The sequence below is a fragment of the Atta cephalotes genome (assembly GCF_000143395.1).
Source record: "Atta cephalotes unplaced genomic scaffold scaffold00009, whole genome shotgun sequence".
Taxonomy (NCBI): domain Eukaryota; kingdom Metazoa; phylum Arthropoda; class Insecta; order Hymenoptera; family Formicidae; genus Atta; species Atta cephalotes.
In genome coordinates, this window is record NW_012130073.1 from 6,007,338 (window position 1) to 6,019,329 (window position 11,992).

The following is an 11,992-nucleotide window of genomic DNA, read 5'->3' on the forward strand; positions in this document are numbered from 1 at the left end:
TTATAATAATATATATATAATATATATANANACTACACACACACACACACACACACACACACTACACACACACACACACACACACACACACACACACACACACACACACACACACGACAAGCTTCATGAATATCGTTAGTTAATTCAGTTGTTATAATCAATTTAAACTCTGAAATATTTTCACATTTCCCATAATTACTTTGTCTTACATATTAATGCAAATTTATTCATTGCGTCCCATCGTTCCTAGCAACTGGAAAGTATATATACATAATTCATGATGAATATCATTTCTGTGTTACAGTTCCACCCATGCTCTCTATACCAAATCAGTTGGAAGGAGCGTATATTGGACAAGACGTTACCCTCGAGTGTCATACTGAAGCTTACCCAAACTCGATAAATTATTGGACAACCGAACGCGGCGACATGATAGTCTCTGGTAATTTTAAGAATCCGAATGCACACATTTTCTACAATCATTGCATATCTAATAAGTTTGAAATATCTATTTAGAATTCCAGCGAAAAGAAATAACATTTCAATTTTTTAAAAATATTACTGTTGTTTGATTGCATATTTGTTACAAAAATCAATTTTTATGCAATTTGAAGGAAGAATATCAAAACTGATAAGAACATTATTATTGAATATTCTAGTCTTCGTTTACTTATTTAAGATTGTATAAATAAATAAAATAAAATTGCACATAAATAAAAGTAGATACTAATTACAACAGTTTAATAAAATGAAAATCAAATATCAATTTTATTTTAAAAATGACTCAAAAATTTAAAAATTTTGTTTACGTATTGAACAAGCATGAAAATTATAAATACATAAACAAATTTGTTGATTGTTAGAAATTTTCAACGTATAAATGAACAATTCCATATAGATTGTATGATATTTAAAATCATTCTTTTATCTCTCACGATTTCACAATTCTATTTTTAAATGGAAGCCGGAGAACCTGATTTTATTTGCACAGGCAATTCTGTTTCAGGCGACAAGTACGATGCGGTAGCCACCGACAGTGGTTACAACAGGTACATGATACTGAAGATAAGGAACGTTGGTCCGAAAGATTTTGGTTCGTATAAATGCATCGCACAAAATTCTCTTGGCGGGACGGATGGTGTCATCAAGTTAGATGGTAAGTCGTATAACGATGATAATAAGAATATCAATACATATCTAATGCGGTATAAAAAAATGCGATAAAGATATATCCTCACACAGAATAAAAAACGTTTAACATCGTGCATTGAAAAGTATCGAGCAAAGTGATATCAAGTTGTGGTCTATTTAAGATCGATTATTTGAAATCGACGTCTGCGCGCTAATGGTGAAATAATTGGTTTCCAATAGTAAGTTACTTAAAGATATTTGAGTCTTCGCCGTTAACGAGCAATAGACGAGATTAAGTACACTTCTCTTACGAGCATTAATCATAATAATTGCTCATTAAATTTGTATTTAACATAATTATCAGATATAATGCAATCATCAAAAAAGAGAGAGTCTTCTTAAAAATTTTATATTACTAAATACAAACTTATACATCAACTTGTGCGAATTGTAAAGATTTCAATTTCGAATAATACATAAAAGCAAAGTGGAGCATGATAGGACGCGGAAGTTCGTGAGGTTTCATAGTGAAACTCCTCGAAATGTGTTGTTTTCTTGACAACGTTAATAGTAGACTAGAAAGGGAAGTTTTGTTTAGTTTAACCGACGACCCACGCGAAAACAATTGTAGACCGCTTCAACGTGTCTTAGCATCATGGACTTGTGAAGAGTAATCGTAAAATCTAACAAACTTCTCGTAATGATACTTGATTTATTTGTGTACATCTTCAGTATCATCTGAATGCAATCTATACATTCTTGAGCGCTCGAATTTAATATTAAAGTATATCACTTAATTAATTACTTTAACGCAGAAATCCCAGCTCCGTCAACAACAACTACAACACAACAGCCATACGATGCAACGTCAGCGCACAAGAATGGTAACTAAATTTATTTAAATATTGATATCGTTCCTCAGTTTATGTCTGTATCAGTTATATCTGTCTCAGTTATAGTACATTTGTTATACATACGATAAGTATGTAGGACAGCTGTAGAAAAGATACGTCGTGATCTAAATTGAGCGGTAAGGTAATACAATATTACCTTAAATCGCTGGAAGCGTTTAATATGGATCTCGAAATAGGTAGAAATAATATTTTAACTTAGGATCGAGCGAAGCCTCTGAGAGAGAAATCCAACATTCATTTATTTCTCGATTCTTAAGTAAAACCATCCGTTTCAACTCCTCGTTCGCAGCAGCCTACCGTAGAGCACCAATGTAAAACCGCCTTTGTGTAATGCATTTTAGGTAGAAACAGTAACAAGAAATCACGACAAAATCAACGACCTTTCGACTACGAGGTCGAGGAATGGCGAAATCCAGGTCAGTAAATATCTATTTTAACACGCTCCGCGTAGAGCTTAGGCATTTCCCATGACGATACACGTTCCGTCCGAACCGCCATGTCGTTCGAGTAATTAGTGTAATTAAAACCTCGTCAACGATCTACGATCGAGGGGAAGGGAGGGAAGGGAGAAGGGAGAGCCTAAGAGAGAAAATCCACTAAATTGGCAATGCTCTGTGATCCACTTTATCCACGAGCGAATTACTTCGTCGTTACTCGGCCCCCTTTATTGACTGGGAAGGATTCTGCGGTCATTCCTTCGCTGTCGTAAAATCTAACATGAGAATATACGAGTATGTTAACTGGCTGTTTGCTTGCTCATTGAGCAAAGATCAATAATTGTGTGATATTTTTTTGCGTACTAAAATGACTGAAAGTTAAAAAGTTTTAATTAAACTTTTTTTCAACATTCATTAGGAAAAAACACAATATTGAACGGTATTTCCTATTTCACTGAGTCTAGTTAATATTTAATATATTTATTGAAAAATATCAAATAATTATTATTCTTTTTTTTTATAAAGTGTTCTTTAAAATAACATTATACTTGTATCATTATAACTTTATACATACAAAATTGTTGCATATATTGTGCTCCACTACCAAATCTCTTGTATTGATCAAGTTAAGTTACAAGGGATTACAAGATGTCTGTTGAAACATTTTCACGTAAATCCTTTGTACAAGTTTACTATCCCCAGATTTCGAAATTCGACCACAGTATAATAGTTAATATGTTCTACGAGGCATTCAAGTATATTTCATGCATCGACAAACGCAAAAAAGGATCGTTACTCTTCTTTTTGAGAATCTGTATGTATTTTTCAAATAATGATCACGTATAAGTTTCAGCGTCTAAATCTGTTTACACGGATCGTTTTCCACAGTATTTTCATCGATTCCGATTTCTATTGCAAAAGGTAGACTTCGCGTTAACGACTTCAAGCACTTTACAGATTCTTATATTATACAAGCCAGCTGACGGAGATTGGCGGCAGAATGCAAGTTCAAAACTCACTTGGAATGACTTTGTTCAAAGATTCCCCCAAGCGTCAGCTAGCTCTCCCTTCCTGAAGTTTACTTTCAATTAATGAAAAACGAGTTGCGTTGACCCGCGGCCGTCTACTACTTCTGATATCAGGAAGTGAAAAGAAAGAAATGGAGAGAAGCAAACTCTTCCATTATTTTTTTCTCGCTTTATGTTTTTTCTTTTCGTTCTCTAAAAATCAATTGACTTTGAGAGTCTTGTCTCGTGTGCATACAATTGTAATTTGTATTCTTTTCGACCATTTCTTACAATTAATACTTCTTATCTAATGTTATAAAAACAATTAGTACGTATACACATCCACTTTATAACTTACGAATTTAAATTATAAATTACATAGAATGATGAAAAAAGGCCATTTATTTTAATTTTCGATAACATGCACTTGATTGAGGATAATTATTAAGGAGATTTGTAATGCGGTTTTTTCTAAAAATTAATTTTAAAGAGAAAATTTATGTTGTTTTATTGTGCATGTAGAATATGCCAGTGAAACAATTTCTTAAATATCTATTATATCTGATATGATTGAAATTGAACTAGCAAATTATTTTACGTTATAAATCACTCGGTAAAAGTTGTTGACGTATTTTCGATAAGTGACCAAACGATTTTAAGGTTCATTGTAATTAATTAGAATTTCGACTACCTTCAAGCGATTTTCAAGCCACTGAAATATAATCAATGGTAAGAGAATGTACCATGACTAAAATGCCAGTAAAGATGTTGTTAAAGTGTTGGAAAATGGCTCGTCTGTCGTCGACCATGCGGAAAGTCACGTACAGTGGATTTTACTGGTAGGTGGGAATAACTTTTTCTGAACGGACGTGCGGTTTCGACGTCCGTTTCTGGCGGGCAAGCCAAGGGGCACGATGAACTATTCTCGAGAAACGCCTTGCATTTGGACGACTATCTGCCAATACTAGGAAAAAACCAAAAAAAGTATATTTTTCTCAAGTCGTTACATTCTGGTTTTTTGCAGAAAAACAAATTTTGATAATATCGTTCGTCCTAAATGTTTACTTGCTAAGAAATAGTTTCTAGAAAATGATTGATTTAGGTTTAAACTTTATTGGAATATTTGAGACAAATAATAATAATTTCTTTAGAAATTATGTATTTATTAATGAAATATTAATAAATTATATATAAAATTTCTAATGATTATATATATAATATATCTTTTAGAAATATATTGTTTAACATTTGTTAAATAGATGTCACAATAATAATTTTGTCAATATGACCTAGTTTAAAAATTTTGATGGAACGATTTGAAAGTGAAACTAATGAAACGAGTAAAAGTTTTGTTTCATCCAGATAGCAGTGCTGTTAATAAATGCAACTTGTTACAAGAGAGTAGATCCTAGATTATTTGATAATGCCGTGGGTGGAAGTCATTAAGGTAATCGGGGTCATGAAGTTTTATCACTGCAATAATCGTACATTCTGATGTATGGTCTACTGTCATTGATATATTCGTTTCTATAACATTACTGACTATACATTAGTGCCACAGGTGGCGATGTTGATTCGACTTCAATTCATTTATCAAAGTTCGGACAATCAATAAAAGTTACCGTTGGTAGATGTGAATTTAATCGGATAAAATAGAGCTTTTTCTAAAGTTTCTGATGCCTGCGTACTATTCAATCTACTTTGTATAGTAGGTATTTATAGAATTTATCGATAATTATTTATATGCTATTTAACTAACGCATAAATTATTTCTTTTATTAATAATATTATCATGAAATTTATTCAAGGATTAATTTACGCCTAATAGTTTTACGTATATCAGAACCTTATACTTTTTTAATTTTTACTTGTTATACTGAACAATATTATGAGAAGCCATAATCGTTTTGTTTGTAAACTCACTGTTGAAGATTATTTCTTTCGCGCACTAAAGCGTAAAAATTTGTTTAAACAACCTTATTAAAGTTTAAGGACTTTCAAGTGTGTAGCTCAGCACCGGAAGCACAATATATCATGACGCGCTTCGCGTAGCAGCTCTTAGCTACGTATCTCACTACGTGTCTCATCGCTCTTCTCACCACATAACAAATGAAAAAGCTCGCAAGACACATCTGCGAATTACTGCGGCACCGCAATTAATCCAGTAACATTTCATCCGGCGTTTCTTTGATGGTAACGGTTGATAAGGGCCGATTTAACAGACGTCGGATGTATTTAATCTCAAATGAATTTACCCTTCCTGCGTTCTCGGGGGTCCGGCCGCTCCTCATCGCCGAGGGTTTTATCTCGTTAAAAAGGGATTTACGCGAGTTGAACATCGCAGAAATTCCGGTAGAACCGAGAGTTCGCTCGAATTTAATTCCCGGACGCGCACGAGAGGGGGCGGCGGCTCATGGCTCTCCTCCTGACTCCCCTTTCTCTTTGTCGCTCTTCCCCCTTCCCCCTCGTTTCACATTATCCGCAACAACTCCTCGTATTTATCTTCCGTATCCGCTCGTTACCGTACGTGCATGTATTCGGTCGCGTCGAGAATGAGGCCACTGAGGAAATGAGCCGCCGAGCTTGACGATTTTCGCGTATTCTCAAGCGCTACCAACTATTTGTTCCGGACGCCGCGCAGCTGGCAAACGGCGGTGCTGCTGGCCACGTTACGTGAAAATACAGCCAAGAAGTTTGTCCAAAACGTGTCGAAACGGTGGTAGGACGGTGGTTCGCGGTCGATGATACAAAGTGTGAACAGTATTCCGATGGTCGTCTGCCCTGCGGCTAACCCCATTGACTGGAGCAAAAGAATATTACTTCTCGGGCGATGAATAAATTGCCTCTTTTACTATCAGCAGCGCTTGACTTTTATTTATTACATAAAACTATATTTTTATCATAGATATGAAATATCGTATATGGAAAGAATGGTTTGCTGAAGTATCTAAAAATTTCAGTACAGATCTGAAAATTATTTTGTGTTGAATCATCAAAATAATTATGTAAAATGCTTAAGTACTGGTTATCGAAGCATTGCTCAATTACTCATTATAATTGAAATTCGTAATTATTTTGATGGTTCAATAAAATTATTTTAAAATCTGTATTCAGTTAAATTTTTTAATACTTTAACTAAAGCGTTCTTTTTGTGTAATTAATACTAGATAAAATAAATGACAAATTATTTGCTCAAAATTCACGCTTATAAGAAAAACAAAATTTATTTTTCAAATGTTATACTTATTAGTTAAATTTTATACTTATTAGTAAGAAATCAAGTAAAATTTGTATTTCGAATATATAAATAACATGTTTGTTATAAATATATAATTTAGATTAGGTTAGGTTTTTGTTACAACTTATGACAATTTTATTAATAATCTAAACGGTTTTCTTTTCATAAATATAAAATTGGAAAATGACACGTAATCTATGTTACTTAAAAAAAATTGATGGACAGATTTAAAATCGTTCTAATTATCATATTGATTAAATGTCCATTTTTTCATCATATAGCTATAGCAAAATATATTGAAGAATTTCTTGTGACGAATATACTAAAATGGTGTGTAATTGATTATACATTGAATTAATCGATCAAATTTCTCCAAATTTGTAATTCTAATTCATAAAAATAATCTGCAGTTTGAATTACATGAGCTATCTGACTAGATGACTTGTGAACAATTATTTCATTCGCGTTTCTCTCTTGCTCGATCTTCTATTTATCACATAATGAGTTGGATAATCGCATGTATATATGCACATACATATATATATATATATATATATATATATATAAAATATATACTCATATATATGTGTATATTTATATTACAAATATAATACCATTATGATCAACATGCAAATGAACTTTATGACATATACATGTATAAGTGGAAGCAATTACGTTTAAATTCATTATACATGTGCTTCGTTAAAAATCTTTTACTAGTTCTTCAATTTTACAAGTTTTATATCGCGAGATACATAATCATTAGAGACATTTTAGGTGTTTTTATACACTTATCTCTATTGAATTATTGACGTTATCATGATTAATAAATTACAATTTGGTAGAAGAAAATGTAGGAATATGAGATAAAAATGGAATTAAATCAATCAAAGTATAATATATTTTTTTAATTTCCGGAATGTATACTAGATATATTATATAATCTTTTAAACTATTATGTAAAACAGTCCATCATTTACATTTATATTTCTTGTAAGATTATTTATAATTTATGTTTGAATTTATAATGTAACATCTCCACATCTGGAGATCTATGATTGCGTATACTCTAATCGTTTTTCGATCTAATCTATATTCCAGAAGACTGATAAACACAGCATAAGATTTTAGGTCTCATATTTCAATGTTTCTTTCTACTTTTTTTTATCTTATAACTGTTCTTTTTGCGAATAAATTATTAATTATATTCAAAAAAGAATAATATTTTATTATATTCACATAATAGTTCTATTTTGCTAGAACAACCGCAGCGTAGTTTCGTCTGTTTCCAGACTATGATAGGGATTTCGGCCCAGCATCGATGAGGCCACCAGGTGAGCTGCCGGACATCCAGAGCTCGGGTATGTCCCATCGTGTGCCGCTCATCCTTCTCATTTCAAGTCTCCTGTCATTGCTGGTACAGGCCATCCGAAGGTGATTCTTACGTCGCAGGAACGGGGCTTCCAGTTCTAGTGTTTATTGGTCGGCATCCGGGCCGGCGACAGCTGGTGCGCGCGTGGTTCCGGTGTGCCATCAGGCAAATGACGGACGAATATTAACCGCGTCGCGCTTGAAATTATTTTCGTACTAAAAGTAAACTTATACAGAGAGAAAAAGAGCGCAAAGGAAATATATATATATATAATATATATATATATGAATATATAAATATATAAATATATATATAATATGTCGTGTAAGTATATATGCGATGAGTACGAAGTTACATTTAGGCTTTCTCGACTGAAAATAGCGCGACTCGACTCTCCTATGTACGGGACAAGCTTCCCATTCCGCGATCGTCTCGACGAACTCTCTTGAACAGAAACGTCAAGGAGAAATGCTGCAGCGCATACATTGAGAGAGACCCGTCACCCGCGATGTCCTTCTATCAGGTGATCCCGCGTTGAATAGCTTCGGGGATTGGGAATACACTTAGTCCATGATGAGGAAACCGAGACTTCTCCCTAGAAATTCGGGACATTTCGAGGACTGAGAATCCCCGGCCAGCGCAACGATCGTGTCCGCCTCTTCTTTTTATCTATGAATCGAAGTGGAGTGTTAGATTAGCGAAACTTGATAATTCGGACAATGATGAATCTGCTTGAATTTTTTCTACTATGATCTCCATAATATCTTCCCATAACATGCAACTCTCGAAAAAATATTTGGATTCACCATATTAATATATGTAACGTTCTTCAAAAGTAACGTTTTTCAAATGCTGCTTGACCGTAACTATTATCCCCGATACATTTTTCACATATTATCAGCTTCCGATACTCCGTGTGAAACGAAACATATACATTTGCCATAATTTTCATTAAACCATTCAGTAATTATTAGACGATAATTAATTTTCTTCTTTCGAAAAAATTAAGAGACATTAATGCATTTTAATTGACGTTTTTATATTATGTAGGCGTTTTTGCCATATCACGAGAAAGACAAAGAAACTGTATTCAGTAAATATACATATACGTATGCATAAAATGATAAAAAGATATAAATAAACAAATATATATATATATAGATATATATATATACATATACGTACGGATCGTAGTTGTGTCGAGACGCATCGCTCGGTAACCTCGTAATTAGTTGTTGGATTGATAAGGAGTGCAAGTATAATTCGAGCACATGGTCCTACACCTGCGTTTTGTGTGATGCGATTGCTAACAGAGTTCAATGAAAATCTGTAAGCTCGCATCCGAGTATGTGTGTTTTGGGGAAAGAATTAACGCTAGACATCAAGTAGCCTCGAATCATCGACGACGGTGACGCAGAGAGCTTCGTGGCTTCTTTTTGCGCGATTATGACATTTCGATGGAGTGAAATATCGGTTTCTATCACGGTTATGCGACCGCGATTATCAGAAACGGTAATCTGGAAAGGTGCAACGCGTACTCCTGTTACGATTAATGTTGAATATATAGAGCGTACATATATATATATAAATATCTCTCTCTCAAATCGCTGTTCTCTTGAAAAATTGATTGGCATCTCCGAAAGCGATTATCATATTCGCGCAAATTCCTATTTTTCACTTCTCGTTTTGTCCATCGCGTGAGTGTGCGGCTATTATGGGCATATATGTACGTAGAGAATGCTCTGCGACGCTTCAACCACTTTGAATCTCCTCTTACGTTGTACCTGATCATATCATAAATTGCCATCATGCCGTTCGATTTTAGACGATACGGATGTGACATGTTATGCGCCTTTCCCTGTTAATTCTGTAAATATTGTAGATACGTTGTGCTGTGATCAGTCTGGATCGTCGTCTTTGAAAGGATGACTCGAGGCTGCGCTTGTTAAACCGAGTGTAGAAGGCGAGTGTTGTGAATATTATATACTGTTTGAGATGATACGGCGGTATTTGTACGATAACGTCGTTCAATAGAATACCAATGAGGCTGCAGCGATCGTAGCTATATCTCAAATTAAATTATAATAATGTTATTAATGTATCATGTCCGACGATTTCACTATGTCAAATGATTTTTATGTACCGGGTGCATCGCCTCGGATGACACACGAACCGATAATTAGATATAGATAGTGAAACTGTCGGCCTGTATATCTTAATAAATTGAGTAAATGACTGCCATTATGCACGCATCGTTTATTAACAAATAACCTTACACAATAAAGAGCCAGATCTTCATTTATTTCAATATATTTTTATTCGTAACAAATTTTGCTAAATTTTTATTAATATGTTTTTATTTACGTTACAGATTTGATTTTTTGTTATATGTCCTGTATTTTCTTGAAATGAAAACAGATTGAAAGGAAATTTTCTGCAAAAGTAAGAGAAAGGTAAGCATCATTAATTATTTATGCATGTGTGAGTTAATACATATATAGCTACTTTTTAATTATTTAAAGTAATTTTAAGAGAGAATAATATAATTTGATTTATAAATAACTTTTTGCAATTTTGAAGAGAACAATTTGAATATTTCACGAAAATGATTAACATAGATAATTGTTTAAAGTACTTATCAAATAGATAGAGACTTACTAAAATTATTTAGCCGCACATCTTGAAATTCAGTTAACAGTTAGATGATTAATAAATTATTTTGTGCTGAATATTTTATTTAATTACTGAAAGATAATATTTATAATGAATTATACATATTTAATTTTAATTAGATTATAATTAATATGAAAACGAGTAACATAATAAATTTCTGTTGAAAATATATTGTATTTATCAATTTTCATTTTTAACAATTTTGTTAATTTTGCTTACTGATGTATCATAAATTAGCGTGTCATAAGAACATATTATAATAAACATGTTTCACGTATTACGGCAGCAAATAATACCTGTTTATTTTATCTGTGTATTTTAGCTGAGAGTAATATGGTATGCGACATATTTCATGAAATCAAATGAAATATGTTTCATACTTTCTTCGAAAGAATATTTGCAAACTCCACTGCATATTGTAATATTAGTCATTATAGATAATTTTAATGAGCATGAATTTTTTTTAATATATAGATCTTCGTATATACATATATATACTTCATATTTTTTCTTATCAATTTTTATCGATTAAATAATACAAGTTCAAAAGCTATCGAGTATCTTTTTATGAATAAAATATTAATTAATTTGGACATGATGTCCAAATTAATTAATATTTTATTCATAAAATGATACTCGAAAGCTTTGAAATAATTTTTGAATATATCTAAGTAGACAATTATGTATACATTTGCATGTGTAAAATTCCAAAATTTTAGTTACAATGGTTAATACATTAATGATGTTAGAACTAATTTTGTGTATATATTTCGATCATTTCATTAAAAGGTATAATTAATTAACTACATGAATACTGTGTACAACATATGATGTATGTAAATTAAATTAAATTATTATTAAACGTGTAACTCATGCTTTGCATTGATTCATGGATGTGAACAATGTATTGAATTAAAAAATTATCCATTGTTAAATATAAAAGGACTATATTGTGGACTACATTGATATCAGATAATGTTGCGCGAAATTGAAGAGAAAATAATCCCAGCATTTCTCTTTGAAGTTATCATCAGTGTGACATATTAAGTTTTATATTACATAATTAATATGGATACATTAAATATTTATTATAAATATATAACTGTTACATATGCACAAATATATTAAATATTTAATGTTATATATATATTTCTTAAATAATTGTATGGTATATATAACAACTTTTAGTCTGTATCTAATTTTAATTGAAGAGATAAATA

General features: G+C 32.2%; 1 protein-coding gene across 1 annotated transcript in view; it reads left to right on the forward strand.

Moving 5' to 3' along the window:
- Positions 1–8,165, forward strand: part of LOC105627581 (lachesin) — an 88,200-nt gene extending 80,035 nt beyond the window's left edge. The window contains exons 7-11 of the mRNA XM_012208863.1: positions 305–442; positions 992–1,156; positions 1,947–2,015; positions 2,387–2,461; positions 8,020–8,165. Coding sequence (XP_012064253.1) covers positions 305–442; positions 992–1,156; positions 1,947–2,015; positions 2,387–2,461; positions 8,020–8,165 — 593 coding nt within the window. The remainder of the gene's footprint in view (positions 1–304; positions 443–991; positions 1,157–1,946; positions 2,016–2,386; positions 2,462–8,019) is intronic.
- The last annotated feature ends 3,827 nt before the right edge of the window (positions 8,166–11,992 follow it).